Here is a 20,366-nt window from a genome sequence, read left to right as displayed (position 1 = left end):
ACTGTAACAGTATATAAGAATATGTATGTATACAGGAAGGTATGTTTTTAAATGATCTTTACTCAGAGTATTCTCATGATGTATATGCTCTTAACTATTAAGTTCTTCTATAGCTATTAATATAACAGCTGGATGCAATTGTATACATTTATAATATGACTTCATTGAAAATAGTTCCATCTTGGGGTAACGCAGTGATAGTTCTGCTGCTTAAAAGTAAGGAGATCAAGGTTCACATCCTCCCTTTGTGGAGTTTGCATGTTCTCCTTGTGACTGCCTGGATTTCCTCCGGGTGCTCCTGTTTCCTCCCACAGTCCAAAGAAATCTAGGTTAGGTGAATTGGTGATATTAAACTAGCTCTAGTGTGTGCCTGGGATGTGTAGTTGGGATGTGTGTGTGTGTGTTCACCCTGTGATGGACTGACACCCAGTGATATTTCAGTTCTGATATTAATTTTAGTTTTATTTTATAAAATTAATTATTTTTATTTCATTCTAGTTTTCAGTGGAGTCAAAAAGTTTTATTTTTATTTAGTTCTGTGTTTACAATTTTATTTCTTATTTTATTTAGTTCTGGCCTTTTTACATAATATTAGTACAATTTTAGTTTTTTTTTTTTCCTGTTGCAAGACCACAAATGCTGGCCTAAACATATTTCAATACAAGTTATGTTTCAGTCAACAAAACACACTCAGTTCATAATGCCGTTAAACACTATTGACACTATACACTTGACTATCAATGAGCAAACAGATTAAGTGGCCTAATGAGTACAGTCAGAAAGATCAAATGTTTCAACCCAAGAAACCAGTCTGTGCAAGCACGTTGCTGTTAAGATTTAAATAAGCACTGTCACACACGTGAGCATGGGAGGCAACTAAAGGGCTTGAGTACGGACAGTTCCGAGACATACCGGGATGTGGCAGAGTGCACTGATTCTTTTTCTCTCTTTGCCTGCAGACCATTCACGGGAGATTCCACCTGGTCTTCTTAACATCACTTCCGAGACCGAGCCAATGGAAGGAGACCTTGCCAGCTCCGGCCCCTGTGATGTCACATCCGGGCTCGCACCAATGGCAGAAGACCTACATGAGCCTGACCCCTTTGACTTCACTTCCTGTCTTCCCCTTTAAAAGTCTCCACCTTTTCCCTATTCCCTCAGTTCTGTTTGGACTCGGTTTTGTGCACATCAGTGCTGTATCATTTGAAAGCAACTTTGCAGCCAGGAAACTAAATTATACGAGTGGCTGGCCCAAACCTTTATATGACTCTGTCTTGAGTTTGTGACAGCACACATTTCGAGAGATTTGTTCATGCTGTAACTACATCCATTGCACAGATAGTCACACAGTGAAAATATTTGCTTGACGAACGCCTGTAATGCAGGTGCACACACAAGGTCCTCAGCACAATGAGAGGCACCAGCAGAGACTGTATGTTGACGATTTATGCTGCCAGTATTGAAGCAGTGACGTGCGGTGAGGTTTGTGAGGCACTGACTCCTTCAGAATTAGATTTACAAATATATGAACCCATACCTTATTCACTATTTGATTGGCAGCATGCACATTGACTGCTGGTTATGTTTAATATCTCATCAGCATTTTTACACACATATTTGCCTAAGAAAGAATGTTACATTTAATAATAATAATAATAATAATAAATTTTATTTATATAGCGCCTTTCCCATACTCAAGGCACTTGCAGAATATAAGAAAGAACGGCAGGGTATACAGTAGAAATACAGTAGTAAAATAGGATGTCTCTTTATTATATCTTCAACCTGCATATTTGTCATGTACTATGGTAAAAGCAAATGGTAATCGTTTTGGTTGAATACTCCAAGACTCTGAACTGGTTATGTAGGATAGAAACTGAGTAAAAATAATAATACATTTTATTTATATAGTGCCTTTCCCATGCTCAAGGTACTTCACAGAGTTTAAGAAAGAACGGCAGGGTATACAGTATATAGCGTTGTACAAACCAGATAAATAAATAAAGAAGATTACGACAGTGAATTCAGAGAAACAGCCTAACAGACAATATAATTGATGGTCTAGCACACACATACAGGTTACATGAGCATCTTGACAGAGAGGTAAACTGAGAGAAGGGTAATAAAGTCAAGTAGAGCTAAAAGCCTTCCTGAACAGATGAGTTTTGAGTTGTTTTTTAAAAGAATTCATGGAGTCAGCTGACCTGATTAATTTCGGTAGGTCATTCCAGAGTCTGGGCGCTATACAGCTGAAGGCCCCGTCACCCATGGAGTGTAGATTAGTGTGGGGCACAACAAGATTGCCAGAATCAGAGGACCTTAGTGGGCGGGCAGGCACATAGTGATGGAGAAGGTCACTGATGTAGTTTGGCGCGAGGTTATTTAAGGCTTTGTAGGTTATTAGTAGGATTTTATATTCGATTCTGTAAGACACAAGGAGCCAGTGAAGACGGAGCAGGATGGGTGTCATGTGCTCGCTGCTGGTGGTTTGAGTAAGGACTCTTGCAGCTGAGTTTTGAATAAGCTGGAGTTGTGATATAAGATTAGAAGGGGCACCTGCCAGTAGGGAATTACAATAATCGATGCGGGATGTGATAAAAACATGGACAAGTTTCTCAGCATTAGAAAAGGAGAGGAAGGAGCGAACACGGGATATGTTACGGAGGTGAAAGTAAGAAAGTTTCTTAATGTGGTTTATGTGGGCGGAATAAGAGAGGGAGGAATCAAAAATGACACCAAGATTCTTTGCAGTAGAGGCAGGTCTGATGAGATCACCACCAAGATGGATTGGGAAAGAGCTCATTTTATTAAGTTGAACTTTAATCCCAATTTGCAGGAGGTCAGTTTTGTTGCAATTTAATTTTAAAGAGTTCTGCTCCATCCAGGTATTAATTTCACTGAGGCAGGTTGTGAGCTGAGAAAGCTCTGATGAAGTTCTACTTTTAACACTGAAATAAAGTTGAGTATCGTCTGCATAAAAATGATAACCCAGTCCATAGCTACAAATAATATGGCCAAGGGGAAGCATATAAATACAGAAGAGAAGAGGGCTGAGGACAGAGCCCTGAGGAACTCCTTGTGTGTCTGGTGCTGAGGTGGATCTGCTGTTGCCAAGACTAACAAACTCTTGCCTATCAGTCAGATAGGACTTGAACCACTGGAGGGCAGTGCCAGAGATACCCAGCATGTTCTCCATTCTGGACAGTAGAATGTCATGTCTGACAGTGTCAAATGCTGCACTGAGGTCTAATAGAATTAATATGTTGGTTTGTCCAGAGTCTGCTGCCATAAGCAAATCATTGGTTACCCGTAGCAGAGCAGTTTCACAGCTATGCTGCGCCCTGAAACCAGACTGAAAGGGTTCTGTCAAGTTATTAGAAGTTAAGTAATTGGTGAGTTGGGAAGCTACAACACGCTCAAGAGCTTTTGACAGGAAAGGTAAGTGGGAAATAGGCTGAAAGTTGTTAAGATTGTCAGTATCAAGACCAGACTTTTTTAACATTGGGGTTGCAGAAGCAATTTTAAAAGTGAGCGGTACAAACCCAGTGTCAAGGGATGAGTTTATTATTGTTGTAACAGTCGGGATTATGGCATGAAGGCAGGATTTAAGTAGTGTGCTGGGGATGGGGTCCAGTACACAAGTAGTCGGCCTCATCTTACAAAGCAGGTTATTAACAGACACAGATGTGACTGGTGGGAACTTAGAGAAGGAGCTGGATGGAGTGGGAAAACAGGAAGAGATATAAACAGATGATATATTTATGTTAGTTGAATTATTTAGATCTATAATTTTGTTATGGAAAAAGTGGAGGAATTTCTCACAGACTTCAGTAGAAGAGGTAGTTGGGCCAGATGCAGGTTCGAGTAGTTTATTAACTACAGAGAACAAAACCCTTGGGTTATCGTGGCCACTATCTATTATTCTGCCATAATGGGTGTTCTTTGCAGAAGTCAGTGCTTCTCCGTAAGCTCGTTGGTGGTCAGAGAAAGCCTGGATGTGCACGGTGAGGCCAATCTTACGTGACATTCTCTCAAGGCGTCGGCCAGCTGCTTTCATAGATCGCAATTCTGAATTATACCAAGGAGCTGAACGTTTAAAGGAAACCTCCTTATGTTTTAAAGGAGCTGTTTTATCTAATGCTGAATGAAGTGCTGAGTTATAATGGTCAACAAGACTATATTTATAGCGGCGAGAGAGAGCGGAGAGAGCGCATTTGCTCGGCACCCTTCATGTGTTTTAAATTTGCCGTTGCAATTTCACAATTTATACTCAGTCAATACAAATGAAAGTATAGACTGGTGTACAAAAGAACAGATTTCAATTTTAACCTTAATTGAAATATTTAGTTGTTTTTAAAAGATGAATTCTTATGCTTTAATCAATTTTAATACAGACTGTTCAACAAAAGGATAACAAGAAAAGCAAACAAATATTTTATTTAAGGTCAAAATTTAGTCTTTAAATATTGGATTTTTTTTCTTAGTCTGATCCCATTTTTTATAAAATTGAAAACCGTTTATGGTCTTACCCATTCATCCATCCATCCATTTTCCAACCCGCTGAATCCGAACACAGGGTCACGGGGGTCTGCCGGAGCCAATGCCAGCCAACACAGGGCACAAGGCAGGAACCAATCCTGGGCAGGGTGCCAACCCACTGCAGTATGGTCTTACCTTTATTTGTAAATGAAGTTCATGCGCCTATCCTTCTTCACGAAAATCTCCGTCACTTTCTTGTAAAAGTCCTCCTTGTTTTCCTTTAGTTTTAAAAGTCTTAATCTTCCATTTTGAAGTTGGAAGAAAAAATAAAAATAAATGGCCCGCTGCAGTGCACTTGACTTTCTGATATCGCTAACTTATTGGCGCATCTGCATAGAAGAACAGCAGCAACAAGCACCTGTTGGATTCACATCCACCCCCTCCAGTGCAGCACGTTATTGTCTGCCTCACCTTGTGCCTTTTCACTGTGGTTTTATGTCCGATCAGCAAGACTAAATATGTCACATTAAAGATATTAGCCAGACTGTGGAAAGTCAGGGTGTGTAATAAACGTGTCTGCAGATAGTATATTGGCGACACACAGAGAGGCAGCAACAGGCACGCGACAAATGCATGCATCCGGGCTGAGGCTCCGCTCGTCGCTACCGCACCTTGCATTTCTCCCTTGTATTTGATCAGGAAATGCACAAATTCAGAGATTTTGATGGTAAAAAAAGAAAAATTATTGGAGTCATACAGAAAACAAATTTATAGCACAGACCAGTGGACAAATTTATTTTATGTTATCATTATTAGTTTTTTTTTTTTTGTTTTTAGTTTTCATGCCTCCCCCAATCGCACGTCCCTGTACTGAAGTGCAGTCATGGTGCCAGAGAAGTGCTGGACTTCCACTGAGCACTGATCCAGTTGGTCCTGCACTGAAACTCCAAGACTCTTTTCTTCTTCTCGCACGCTACATTTGCTTTTATTATCATCTGTGCTGTAATTAAAGTATTTCCACATGTTACTTTCTTGCTTTCTACCTGGAAACATCTGTGCAAAACTTGCCATTGGCAACCACATGTGCTTACTGCTTCAACCCAACGAACCAAATGTGCTCAACAAACAAACAACGGCCCTTTATGGAAGTTGCGTCACGTGACTATAGTAAGCCCAAGGTACAAGATCACTGCATAGTAAACAGTGCAACGTAATTGAATGCTCAGGGCGACTGAACCGGATTGAACGAAAATGCTATTGCTGTTTTTTTCATTTTAACTCAATTTTCGTTCTCGTTTTAGTTCGTTCACATATCACTCATTTTTATTTTTATTTAGTTTTAGTTTCTCTGTTTGCCTTAATTTAAGTTCTTGTAAAATGAAAAACAATATTTTTAGTTCTAGTTCTTGTTTTCGCTATGAAAATATCACTGCTGACACCCTGTCCAGGTTTTGTTTCTGCCTTGCACCCTATGCTAACTGGGATAGGCTCCAATTCTCCCCAAGACTCTGTTCAGGGCTAAGCAGGTTAGAAAATGACTGACTAGTTTAATCTTCACACAAGGTCAGGAAGATAAAAATATGTAAAATTATCCATCCATCCATTATCCAACCAGCTACAGTATATCCTAACTACAGGGTCATGGGGGTCTGCTGGAGCCAATCCCAGCCAACACAGAGTGCAAGGAAGGAAATAAACCCCGGGTAGGGCACCAGCCCACTGCAGATGTAAAATTATACATATTAAAAACTTTTTTAGGCAAACTTTTACAAATATGATATGCTGTCTATATGCTGCTGAGAAAACAGTTTAGTTTTGAGACATAAGCCAACGTTCCAGTCGCAGGGTATGTCAGACTTGCTGATCTTGTCACTGGACCATGTCAGTTTAAATGACTGAAAATCACTACCCACGTCACATTTACTGACTGTGTGCAGAACTTCAGGCACAGTTGCGTTTGTTCCTTTTTTTTTGACAACCAATAGTGTGCAGCCTGGCACTGCCAGTCCTGTATGAAGGTTTGACATCTACAGCGAGTTCAGCCAATCTCTGCCCTTTTTTGTTTTTTCATTCTGTTGTGGTACGTAAAACATGAGACATCATACAGATGAGCTTCTGTTCTGTTTGTGAGGTCCAAACCACTCACATTCCTTATTCCTTGTTGCTGAATTCCATGCACTGTACTTCTGGTTGAGCATTCATTGGTTTTCACCTCTCATGCACAATTGCCTGCACCTTTGACTAAAAGACTAAAGACAAAATCATATACAGTCATATGAAAAAGTTTGGGAACCCCTCTCAGCCTGCATAATAATTTACTCTACTTTCAACAAAAAGATAACAGTGGCATGTCTTTCATTTCCTAGGAACATCGGAGTACTGGGATGTTTTCTGAACAAAGATTTTTAGTGAAGCAATATTTAGTTGTATGGAATTAAATCAAATGTGAAAAACTGGCTGTGCAAAAATGTGGGTCCCCTTGTAATTTTGCTGATTTGAATGCATGTAACTGCTCAATACTGATTACGTGCAACACCAAACTGGTTGGATTAGCTCGTTAAGTTGAACTTCATAGACAGGTGTGTCCAATCATGAGAAAAGGTATTTAAGGTGGTCAATTGCAAGTTGTGCTTCCCTTTGACTCTCCTCTGAAGAGTGACAGCATGGGATCCTCAAAGTAACTCTCAAAACATCTGAAAACAAAGATTGTTCAGTATCATGGTTTAGGGGAAGGCTACAAAAAGCTATCTCAGAGGTTTAAACTGTCAGTTTCAACTATAAGGAATGTAATCAGGAAATGGAAAGCCACAGGCACAGTTGCTGTTTAACCCAGGTCTGGCAGGCCAAGAAAAATACAGGAGCGGCATATGTGCCGGGTTGTGAGAATGGTTACAGACAACCCACATATCACCTCCAAAGACCTGCAACAACATCTTGCTGCAGATGGTGCATCTGTACATCGTTCTACAATTCAGCACAATTTGTACAAAGAATATCTGTATGGCAGGGTGATGAGAAAGAAGCCCTTTCTGCACTCACGCCACAAACAGAGTCACTTGTTGTATGCGAATGCTCATTTAGACAAGCCAGATTCATTTTGGAACAAAGTGCTTTGGACTGATGAGACAAAAATGGACTTATTTGGTCATAACAAAAAGCGCTTTGCATGGTGGAAGAAGAATACCGCAGTCCAAGAAAAACACCTGGTACCTACTGTCAAATTTGGTGGAGGTTCCATCATGCTGTGGGGCTGTGTGGCTAGTTCAGGGACTGGGGCCCTTGTTAAAGTCGAGGGTCAGATGAATTCAACCCAATATCAACAAATTCTTCAGGATAATGTCCAAGCATCAGTCACAAAGTTGAAGTTACAGGGGTTGGATATTCCAACAAGACAATGACCCAAAACACAGGCATTCATGCAGAGGGAGAAGTTCAATGTTCTGGAATGGCCATCACAGTCCCCTGACTTGAATATCATTGACAATCTATGGGATGATTTTTAGCAGGCTGTCCATGCTTGGCAGCCATCAAATTTAACTGAACTGGAGAGATTTTGTATGGAAGAATGGTCAAAAATACCTCCATCCAGAATCCAGACACTCATCAAAGGCTATAGGAGGCATCTAGAGGCTGTTTATATTTGCAAAAGGAGGCTCAACTAAGTATTGATGTAATATCTCTGTTGGGGTGCCCAAATTTATGCACCTGTCTAATTTTGCTATGATGCATATTGCATATTTTCTGTTAATCCAATAAACTTAATGTCACTGTTGAAATACTACTGTTTCCATAAGGCATGTCATATATTAAAAGGAAGTTGCTACTTTGAAAGTTCAGCCAATGATAAACAAAAATCCAAAGGATTAAGAGGGGTTACCAAACTTTTTCATATGACTGTAGGTTTGGTTTTGCTCCTCCACTTCTTCTAGATAAGCTTTGTTAGTCCTCTACACCCAACATGTGGAATCTCTAGAAACAGAAGATGATCTTCTTGTTCAGCTCATCCTGGTGGTCACCAAGTACTCTAGCAGGGCTGCTCACTAGGATTATAACTTCTATTTTTGTCCTATGGGTGTACCAATGAGAGCTCCACCCTCTGTCCCTCCACTAACCCAGTCGGGCAACCCATTATCCAAGGCCTTCCATTTATAAAGGTTTCAAGGTAAGGTAGGGCACCCTACATCTTGTGTGACTATATATGACTAGTGGCCACCAGGGGGTGCACCAGCTCCCCAAACCCTAGGCACAAGTCCAGCACAACACATTTATTTCTTTGTGGGAAACACTTCCCAAATCATTTTCCCCTTCACGGTCCCAGCAGACAGTACAAAGCGCAAGAGTATAAACACGTTTTCTCTCCTCTCTGTCTCTGTCTTTGTCTTCAGCATCCACTCCTCCTTTGGCAAGCTTTGTCCTCCTCCTTCTGGCTTTGGCTCCCCGAATGAGATGCGGATGTTCCTGATATTCAGAATCCCGGGAGAAAGTCCGGTGTCACATAATTGTGGCCCGGGACTACTTCCAGGTAAAGCGGGAGCCCTGTATAAAAGGTCTCAGTGTTCCTGTGGCACCCCCAGAACCCAACTGGGCCAAGCCGAGGCGACAAACACCAGTTCCCATACACAGACAAATTTTTTTAGTCACTAAACCTCTATCATATATTTGTAAGTTTCATTCAATAACTTATTATTTGTTTAATTGTCTACATATAAATGAAAATATTTGCATTTGGTAGTGTGTTTGTAAAATGGTTTAATTATTGCTGTTTATCTTTAATAGTGGCTTGTTAAAGAAATTACAGAAATCCTTATCCTGTCAACGTTATGTTTACAATGAATGGATAAGCTTTCTGCAGAGAAGAACATGATGGCTGTCAGCAAGCTGTCACATATTTTCAACAGAATCTGATACACAGATTGACATTTAACCTGTGATGTCAGAATTAATCATCCATTTGTTTCTTGATTGAACTCAGTAAAAAAAGTTTGAAAAATGTCTGTCATATTGACTACATGCAGTGCACAGATTTTCCTGGTTATTAATAATGAATTTCGTTCTTCAGTAAGTGCTCATGTTTTAACTAAGAATATACTTTTTTTATGAGGAGAAGATGCAGAAATATGTTGTGTACCTTTGTGACCATTCCATTTCAGGAAGAGGAATACATGCAGTATAGGGTTTGTTCATTCATTTGCAGAACACAGTTTGATTAATTAGTTGTAATAATATGATTCCAGTCCTACAGAAAATGTGAACTGAATAGGACTGGATGAGACAGGACACACAGATGAAAATGTTGGGCAAAACAAAGGTGCTGTGCAACACAAACAAACCTGTGTCAGGCGGGCTTTGTTACACAGTCCTTCTGCACTGACACACAAACAAAAATAAACTGGAAAAAAGGATAAAGACAAAAACGGTGAATATTCATAATATGTAGAGTGCACTCAAAAGATCTACTATAATTAAAAACTACACACACAAAATTAAAGTCTTTCTCCTTTAGGAAGCTTCTTAGACAAAAATGATGAAAAATATTTACAAGAGTTTGTGTATATACAGTGTAGCCGCAGAAGTGTAAGGCGTGCTCAGGCATGGGTAAAACATGTGCCGAAACAAATCTCTCAGTCCAAAAGTTTGTTCTAAAATATTTAGTGAATATTCAAAGCAAACAATCCACGAAAAAAGAAAAAAGGTTCATATACACGTGGAATAAAAGGCAAAAAATTAGAAAAAAAATGTATCTTCTCTAAACTTAGCTTTTCTTGTAAAACTTTAGTTGTTTCTATACTTAACGATTCTTTACTTCTTCATCTGTACGCTTTAAACGTACAGCGCAGTACATTCAATTAAGTACTTTGTCTTTCATGTTACTTGGCACACAAAACATGCCTACGTCTTACACATGGTAAGGCTGATCACAAACTGAGAATAATGTTTAGTCAGAGAAGATAGAAATAGTTAGAATATACCAATGCAATTCAACATATGGGGGTTATAGGAACCTCTCATAGATTATGCACTACTATTTAGTAAACCATTCATATAACTTAAATAACTAGCAAATGGCTCTTACATACAGAAAAAAAAACAATTGCACCAAACCCAAAAACAAAATATTCCCAAAAAATATATACCTCCACCAAAAGCTAACCACTCATATATATTGTCTCACATGAGTGCTTGGGAGAAGGTTGGAAGGCTCAAATTATCTTATTTCACAGCCAAACGGGGGGTTGGTTCTGTCATCTGTTGTCCCTCTGCAGACCAGCAGATGAACCATCCAAACAGTTACGTCACCATCAACCCTCCCTCTGATGATACCACTTCCATCCATACCTGTTGACCACTTCCAACACAGATCCCACCTACCAAAAACATCACTTCCTCCTTCCAGCCTCCCTGCACCATCCCCTTCCTGTCTCCACCATATAAAAGTGTCTGTTTACTCTTCGTAACCAGTTTCTATTTTTGAACTTGATTGTAACCACATGTTGTCTTTTTGCTGTGACTTCAGTATACACAGAAGTCATCCACAAACCTTTTTGTGTCTCCAGCTCCCCTTTTCACAATACATGTATATATATTGTCACACACGTGTGCTTGGGAGACAGTTTAAGGGCTCAAAAACCCTTCATGTTCCTGGCAGACCACTCGACAAACCCTCAGCCTCCTTAGAAGATAGCCAACGTCACTTCCTCTTCTGGTCCACCACAATCTGATGTCATTTCTGGTCCCAGAATTCCACTGACCTGTTACAACACTTCCTGTCTATATATTTACAGGAAAAATGTTGACACAATAATATATACAGAAAGCCAACGATTTACTGCTATCACAAATACTGGGCAGTGCCACTCAACACCTCACACATTTGCTCAAAAGACAACCCCTGTTGGGCTGGTAACTCCTTTAATATAAGCTGCAAAATCAGCATACCAATCTCCAACCTCATCCACCCCCCCTCACCTATCATGGTGGATGCAGTTGTGTCTACGCCATACACTGCAACATGCCCTGGTGGATTTGTTATTTAAATCTTCAGTCCCCACGGGCATGTACATGTGAGCCCCCACTAGCTCTTGCATGCTGACACTCAACAGTAAGTTAAACTTATTCCTTACTACAGTTTAACACAAACCAATTCAAGGATCCTTTTCACTTACAGTAACTACTGTGATTAATGATGCTAAAAGCCACTAATGAAGCCAAAGTCAGCTTTCCTTTCTACAGGCGCTCTGCCACTCTTTCTGGCACTAGCGACTGGTACAGCAGTGACTCTACCAAGTGCGTACAAATGTCATGGAGGAGTCTGTGCAGGCCTCCGCACAATGAAGACTATCAAAATACCTATCAAAAGTTTTAGAACAACCCCATTTTCCCAGTTTGCATCAAAAACTAAGCAGTTCAAGTTGATTGAATAGCCTGAAATGGTACAGAGGTAAGCTGTAAACTGTCAGATGCTAAAAAAAAAGTATTGGTTACCAAAAACTAAAAATAATGTAATTTTCAGAGTTGTACAAAGAGGGACATTTCAGGGAACAAGTAATGGGTTAACAACTTAAAGCTTTTCAGCAGGAATGGAAGTTAATGAAACATTCAAAGCTGATGGAAACAATTCCTACAAGTGTCCCAACTTTTGTTGATTATATACAATACTCGTCTGTTTAAAAGCAGTGTTAGAACAAACTGTGTTACTACACCCTCTGAAGCATTATTTGGTCAATATTGTACTGCCAATTGCTATCATAATGATAAGAAAAAGGCAATTAATAAAGAAAGACATACAGACCATTATAACCTTAAAAGTGTAGGTCTTTTCTTTAAAGAAATTGCAAAGAAAACAATGTCATTCTCACAATGGTTCACATGAACAAGAGAACAAATAAAAAGATCTAAAGGAACACAGTGTAACATCTCACTTTCCCACTGGGACTAACTAGATTGCTGCATCTCTCTGTAAGTCAGAGCTGTGCATTTACTGTATTTGCTGACTGTAATAGTGTATCCAAAAGTCGTCCCTCTAACATCTAACTTCATCTTCCTACAGTATATACACCTTCTATAAGTGAGTTCTCCCCTTTCATGGTCTTTCACACCTTTTTCAATACTGTATACTAAACTACTTTCATTTTACCCTGTCTGGCTGTTTTCTATACTCCCACATTCAAGGTATCCATACTCCCTGAATTCCTGGTTATGATTTACTAAACCAACACAATTATCTTTTTTCTTCTGCTTTTAGTGGAATGACATACTAGGTCTTGGTGACAGAAGCTGGCTCTTGGCACAATAAAATCTGCTCTGCCACACTTCATCATAATATCTGCATTTCACACTTGTTGAATTATTTAATAGGATGCTGAGATAAAAAGTTTGATAAAATATTGACCAGTTTGTTTAATCCTAAGTAATTGACTTGGTGTCCAGTATTCATGTTTAGCTTTCTTAATGGATGAATACTGGGACTTTATTGGCTCATATTGAACACTCCAAATTTAGCCGTTTCATACAGAACTTTATATAACTCTTTAGCAGACTTATTTAAGAATTTTGCTATTTAAACTGAAAATTTTCTATAAACATCCTGTAATTCATTTTTTGTCACCTACCTGCAATATTTTATTGGTATACCATATATGTCTGTTCCATTTGTTCTTGGTTCAGAACGGTTTTCGAAATCTGAAACTTGAAACACTGACAAGCTGGCGTTTACGTATCCCACCATACACCTGCAAAGCAGAAATGCAAGAGATGTAAGATGTAAGTGAAAAGAGTATATTTAAAGTTACTAAGATGCTCTTGGATATAAGGACTCTGTGGGATTGAATGTACAGTAACTCAACTGAAACCCAATGAGATCATCAGTGAAGAAAACAAAGATGTTCAAGCTGCACATGTCCATGGAATAGCTGAAAAACTGCCAGCACAAGCTGCCATAGCATGTTATATCACTGATATTCTACAATCTGCCAAAAGTAGTATGATAATTATAGTGTTATGCCAGTGCCTATGAAAATTATGTTCCTTTGCTGTAGTGCCAATATTAATTAAAAGAAACAGCACAGATATTGTGATGAGACTGAGGAGATTTCTGCTGTGTGATGCCTTGGTAAGTGTGCACAAAAAGTGCAGTTATATGGCGGGTTGTCTGATTCCACTGAATTGTGAATCCACGTAGGTAAAACACCTTGAACCCTGTCTTTATATGGCATGCTGTACTCTAATGGCCCAGAAAGGTGCTACAGTTATAGGAGGCTCTTCAGACATAAAGAACAGATGTTTCAATGGGGTCTTGATTCAGCAGATGTAGGCTTTTGGCAAACTACATGCACAACCTAATCTTGGCACATGGAAGAATGCATGAGAGCATTAAAGCAATGAAATAAGGAAGAAGTGCTCTCCTTGTTGCTGTATGATTTATGCAGTATACAATGTGCAGTTAGACATGCATTTATGGATACTAACGTCTTATTTAAAAACAGTTTATGTTTTCAGCAATTACACTGCTTTGAACATCACTAACTGTAAGGTCTAAAGAATAACTGATTTTGTATAGCAGCTCTCCATGGTCATTGCTTGCCTTATGCCCTTTTGTTTTTAACATGATTTTCTGATATACCCCATTCTGTGATGGAGCTGATGTGAATCTAAAACAACAGCCAATAAGAGGAAGTTCTGTAGGCAAAAACAACATTTAATGAGATGCATCAGAGGAAAACTGACAGACTCGTTTAACGAAGCAGGAAGCCACACTAACTCAGATGATAGCTGGTAGTGGTGTGCACAAGGGTGTTGAACCTTGAAGTGGATGAACTTCAAAGGCACAAGATCACACTATATTTCAGAACCTGTCAGCAAAGCACAAAAAAATGAGTCCACAGTGCGTATGTAATCACCAAAATTGGATGAATGAAAATTGGGGAAATGTTGCCCAGTGTGTTGATCTTGACTTCTGCTGTTACATTCAGTATCAGATTTGGGTGTAAACAGTGTATAATCCACAAATATATCCTGCTTTGTATCAATAATTTTTCTGCAGGCAAAGGGAGTCCCATCCATAAACTAGAGAGGTATAGCTAAAAAAGGTGGCAACTGAATTAATAAGTTGATTGGCATAAAGTCTATTCATCAACAGTAAATTTAGATGACTGTGTTACAGTAGTTGTGTTGTTGGGGGGAAATCGGAACCCTCCTGACTACCCATCCAATGAAGTTAGCTTTCTAGACCCTGATCCTTGAAAGCCCAGCCCATGTCCTCCCACTGAGTGTTCTGACAATGGCTATCGACAGCACCAAAACTTCAGGAGGACATGCTTGTCGACAGTGCAAAAACTCTGAAGGGGACCAAACTCCATGATGTAAAAGCTTTATCAGAGAGGTGGGGTTAAGCCCCTAATAAGTACTGAAGCTAACAATGCACCTGAGCTAGAGTACTTCACTTTATAGAACAAAACTGCTGGCCCACCTTTAATTGAGGAATTAAACTGCCATTGAATGTTTTGTTAACAGTAGTTCAAACATGTTTTTTTTTAAACTTGTAATCATCTAGGTAAACATGTTGGCCAAATGTTTGCAATGATGATAATTATAAATGTGTAGTGTCAGAGTTAATGATGTTAAGATTTGCACTGGGTGTGACGAGGATGGATAGGATTAGAAATGAGTACATTAGAGGGTCAGCTCAAGTTGGACGGTTGGGAGACAAAGTCAGAGAGGCGAGATTGCATTGGTTTGGACATGTGCAGATGAGAGATGCTGGGTATATTGTGAGAAGGATGCTAAGGATAGAGCTGCCAGGGAAGAGGAAAAGAGGAAGGCCTAAGAGAAGGTTTATGGATGTGGTGAGAGAGGACATGCAGGTGATGGGTGTAACAGAACAAGATGCAGAGGACAGAAAGATATGGAAGAAGATGATCCGCTGTGGCAACCCCTAATGGGAGCAGCCAAAAGAAGAAGAAGAAGGAGGTGAATGTGTAGTGTGAAGGGATGCCTTGTCATCAAGGGATTGCTAAGCATTCAAACTCTGTGACAGGGTGAGGAGCTCAGCAATACAGGAGGATCTCAAATAAGAACTGCAGCTTCTCCGGACTGAGAAGACCCATTTGAAGTTGTCTTGGCATTTAGTTAGGATGCCCTGTCAATGTTTTCTTTGAGGGGTGTACCAGTCCTCCAGAAGCAAACATGGGACACACCTAGGAAGTGCTGGACAAAGTCACTGAGGATAAAGACAACTGGTCAATTCTCACCATGAAAATGAAAATGATGATGATACTGAAGGTGCAAACAGAATGGTATGGAGTTTTGGATGAATAGAAACCACACAAGCGTACAGAGGGCTTCTCTGTATGCCAATATAGGGCTAATGGAAGGCAACAGATCCTGGATGATTAATTACTTTCCTAGAAGCAAGACTTACAAAAAAAACCTCAGCAAGTGTGGACAAGCAGATGATTGGCTGAGAATTGGTGGAGGATTCCTGTAAACATTTCTCAGCACAGCAGATGGGGTATAGTAGAAAGGCAATTCAGGAACTGATGTGGCTGCCTGACCCATTTTATGTGAATAGCCTACCAGGGGTGCTGAGATAGCTGGGGTCATTTGAAGTCAATGGCCTCAGGAATCTCAGGTAACCACTCAAAGATGTTTGAAGGAGGAATTCTCCTGGGACAGACAGCAAGGCAAAGAGGCCAAAGATCTATGGATTTGGAAATGACAGTGAGAGGTGGGTGGGTGGAGTCACCACTTCTGATTATATTGACGCAAAGGATTTTGTTTTCATTTGATTGGCTGTGTATTTCATTTAACTAAAACATATCTTACATTACGTCTGTGGCTGTCTTGGCAATACTTTGGGTTGTAGAATGTATACAGAGTTACCAGATGCTTAAAGGTTACAGGTTTTCACGTCGTAGAGTGAGCAAGAGATAGGAGAAGGGAACTCATTGTATTTGTTGGCATCTAGGGGGATGGCAGGCTTATAAAAATATCACAGAGGACTGGTATAGCACTTTTCATCCCTTTGGGGGTAACAGAAGGTCACAATAGGCAGGTCATGGGACCCAAACGTCATTGCTAATTTCCAAACAAGTTCACAGAGAATTCCAGTCTAACTGGTAGCTTTAGGTGCTGAGCAGGAATCATCATTTTTATCATATATCAAACTAAAAACTCTATAGGGATTTCATCAATCCATTTTCTAAACATACTTTATCCTGGAAGGTCAAAGGGAAGGTGGAGCCAGCAAGTTTCGAACGCAAAGCAGGAACAATCCCTGGAGGGGGTGCCAGTCCATTGTAAGGTGAACACACACTCACACACATGCAACCTGCATGTCTTTGGATTGTGGGAGCAATCCTAGAGCACCCAGAGAAAAAACACACAGACATGGGGAGAACATGAAAACCCCACACAGGAAGCACTTGGGTCTCCTTGTGGTGAATCAGTAACAAGGAGAACATCAGGTGCTCCCTGCATGGAGACCACATGAACCCTGGTCTGCTTGTTGTGATGCAACAGTGATACCACTGCGCCTGTCCACTCTATAATGTCTTGAAAGTTAGTCAAGACAGTCAGTAAAATTGGTAACAGCTGATTCCATGAGTATTCACTCACCTTACTAAAGCATTCATAAAGCAAACCTGATTAAGTGTAACCAGCTGTCTCCAGAAGATGGAGTCCAACTGTGTACAGTGAGGAGCCTAATCAGGTTGAATATTCTTATCTCTAAAAGTTGGTTACCTGAGCACCTAACAAAAACTACATCACGAACGCAACAATTCTACAGCAAGTATTAAGGTATAGTATGAAAAAACTGCATGGTACAATAAACACCGAGGTGAAAATCCAGAAACACTTCAAAACAGGTGCTGACTGCAGCTTGTCAGAAGGCACATGGGGGACTGAATTTGAATGGGAAAAGGGCTTTATGTTCTAGCAAGACTGCAATTGCACCTAACGTTGAGGTCTAAAAGTATAGTAATCTTGTAAGCAACCTCAATTACGCCCAAACATTGCACATTGTTATTTATAGCTGTCTAAACCTGACTCATTATGAACTATAACATAACTTAACATTCATCATGGGATGAGAAATGAATTTTTAGTACCCAGCGTAAGCCCACTGAAACATGGAGTGTGAAAACTCCAAAGCTTAGCTTTAATACAGGTATTTTTTATCACTTTAGCTACAATAAATTCCAACACATACAAGTAACACTAGAAAATCTGAAAGGTCCATGGCAGCCGGTATCATCACTGCATGTAGAGAGTGGCCAAGAACTGTTGTCTGTTTTATGCAAGTCACTGCCAACAGCATCTCTAGCTGAGGGATTTTGTTTTATTTAAGATGGTTAAAATGATGATGTTGAGGAACAGACATATGTGCTATAAAAGCACTAAACTCCAGACAGGACTTCAGATTGTTTAACAAAACTGATCGCTGCCCAGACCCAAAGCAAAATTCAAAGGAGGATATTCTCCACTGTATTTGTATAATATCCACTGCAACTACAACAGGCTATGACAGACAATCCACATAAAGAAACTAATGGTTAACTTACTTTTCTCCAGCTTGTCCTTGCCCGGCACATGGACCATATTTGTATGCATAGACCAGTCGTGGGATAAAATCTGATGTTACAGCAATAACAAAGGCATTAGTAATGACAGACAGAATGCCAATGCCTTCTAAAATCCCATACCAGATTCCTGTAGTGAAAAATGTATTTGTGTAAGTCAATAAAAAACATTCAAAAACAATTTTCAGGTGTAATTAAATTACTTAGACATCGTAAAACGGGCAGCCTAGAAAAATATAGTAATAGTACGTCAAAATACAGATAAATTATGTATTTAGCAATTCCCCTGGGACAAATAAAATGCTTATCTATCTATCTATCTATCTATCTATCTATCTATCTATCTATCTATCTATCTATCTATCTATCTATCTATCTATCTATCTATCTATCTATCTATCTATCTATCTATCTATCTATCTATCTATCTGTCTATCTGTCTATCTGTCTATCTATCTATCTATCTATCTATCTATCTATCTATCTATCTATCTATCTATCTAATTGGGTGACAGCAGCTACAACATATAATAGGATGGTGCCTGGTGCACCACAGTGCTACTTTGCTCCCAATGTATTACTACCTTGCTAGAAATGCCAGGGGCGGCACAGTGGTGCAGTGGTAGCGCTGCTGCCTTGCAGTAAGGAGACCTGGGTTTGCTTCCTGGGTCATCCCTGCGTGGACTTTGCATGTTCTCCCCGTGTCTGCGTGGGTTTCCTCCAGGTGCTCTGTTTTCCTCCCACAGTCCAAAGACATGCAGGTTAGGTGTATTGGCGATCCTAAATTGTCCCTAGTGTGTGCTTGGTGTGTGGGTGTGTGTGTGTGCGTTTGCCCTGTGGTGGGCTGGTGCCCTGCACAGGGTTTGTTTCCTGCCTTGCACCCTGTGTTGGCTGGGATTGGCTCCAGCGGACCCCTGTGACCCTGTAGTTAGGATATAGGGGGTTGGATAATGGATGGATAGAAATGCCAGCTACTGTACAACTGTCCACCCATTCATTCATTCAAGCCTGTTTAATTCACTTCAGGGTCTTTCTGGCATCAGCATGAATTTTAGAATCAGTCCTAAATGTTATGGAAGCTTTATGTTCATGCTCTATTAAAATTTGAAACTTTCAAGAACTTGAAAGAAAGACTCTATTAAGGCATTGTTCTGAAAAAGTCTTACCTATATCTTTGGCTCTTGAGGCTAAAGGACGTCTCCACTGTGTGACAAACTTATAAGCATCCAGGCGAATTTCAATAATGTTGTTCAATAAGGCTAAGAGCGGGGCCAAAGGAAAGGCAGCCACAAATATAGTTGTGAAACCAAACTGCAGAACTAAAGAGAACACAAGAGCAGAATAGAATAAATACAGTGTACCACTTTAGTAAATGAAGGTCTCTTTAAAATTATACATTATTCAAGAAATGGTGCTGCTTTATTCATAGAAAGCAGCTTTCAGTCAGGTATGCTCATGAGCAAAGATTCCTATTATCTGCTTACCAAACCTTGGCAGGATAAACTCTAAAAAGTCAGATATTTAAATATACCACTTCATCAAAATTGGTAACATTTCCAGTTTTTCCCACATACAGCATATGGTGAATACATTTATAGTAATGCAATCAGCATTAGGTAAGTACTTATAGTAAATGCAGTAAATGCTTTATTGAACATCAAAAAATCAAATTCCCTGGAACAGTGCTCACGTACCTCATCATCACCCCAGGGTTGAGTCCCATGTAATTTAAATTTTAAAATATAAACGTTAAATTAAATTTTGGAAGATACTTTTCTGCATGAATATACAAAAAATGGAAAAAAAAACAAACAAACTGTAAGGTAAAAATCTACCCAAACTCCTTTGATTCATATACTGGGTTGTAGAGATGATCCCAGCAGCATCAAATAAGAAGCGGGAACCAACCCTGGATTTAAGTCTTCTTAAGTACATTCCAGGGCATACATCAGCACTGTGCCAGTTTGGTCACAAATTCCCCTAACATTCATGCATTTGAGATGTGAAAGAAAAACAGACTGCTCAAGGAAAACGCAAAGCAGTTTGAGTTGATGGACCAGACCAGACAAGAATTCATATGTGGGATTTTGAACCATTTTACAAGAAAGAGCTGAACATTTTTTTTAACACACATTTTGAAAGCTGACGTCCATAAAAATAAGAGACTTGGAAGCTTTTCTGCCCTCCACTAGCTACAATACTCAATTTTAATGAGCCTAACATTTACATTCCTCACATTTATATTGACTGATATTTTTTTTTTAATTCAGTGGCCAACAACGCTAATTTCAGTTATTTACACAGCGATCC

The 20,366-nt window shown here is 39.7% G+C and overlaps 1 protein-coding gene across 3 annotated transcripts in view; it reads right to left on the bottom strand.

The window, feature by feature from the left end:
- The window catches only part of LOC114662745 (anoctamin-4), a 391,274-nt gene that overhangs the window by 6,587 nt on the left and 364,321 nt on the right, over positions 1-20,366 (bottom strand). For all 3 annotated transcript variants that reach the window (XM_028816398.2, XM_051928521.1, XM_051928523.1), the window contains 3 exons: positions 19,223-19,375; positions 18,039-18,186; positions 13,089-13,208 (listed from right to left, as the gene is read on the bottom strand). In XM_028816398.2, coding sequence (XP_028672231.1) covers positions 13,089-13,208; positions 18,039-18,186; positions 19,223-19,375 — 421 coding nt within the window. The remainder of the gene's footprint in view (positions 1-13,088; positions 13,209-18,038; positions 18,187-19,222; positions 19,376-20,366) is intronic.

This window comes from Erpetoichthys calabaricus, chromosome 1, assembly GCF_900747795.2.
Source record: "Erpetoichthys calabaricus chromosome 1, fErpCal1.3, whole genome shotgun sequence".
In the NCBI taxonomy this organism is placed as follows: domain Eukaryota; kingdom Metazoa; phylum Chordata; class Cladistia; order Polypteriformes; family Polypteridae; genus Erpetoichthys; species Erpetoichthys calabaricus.
This window is presented reverse-complemented; position numbering and strand designations above follow the sequence as displayed.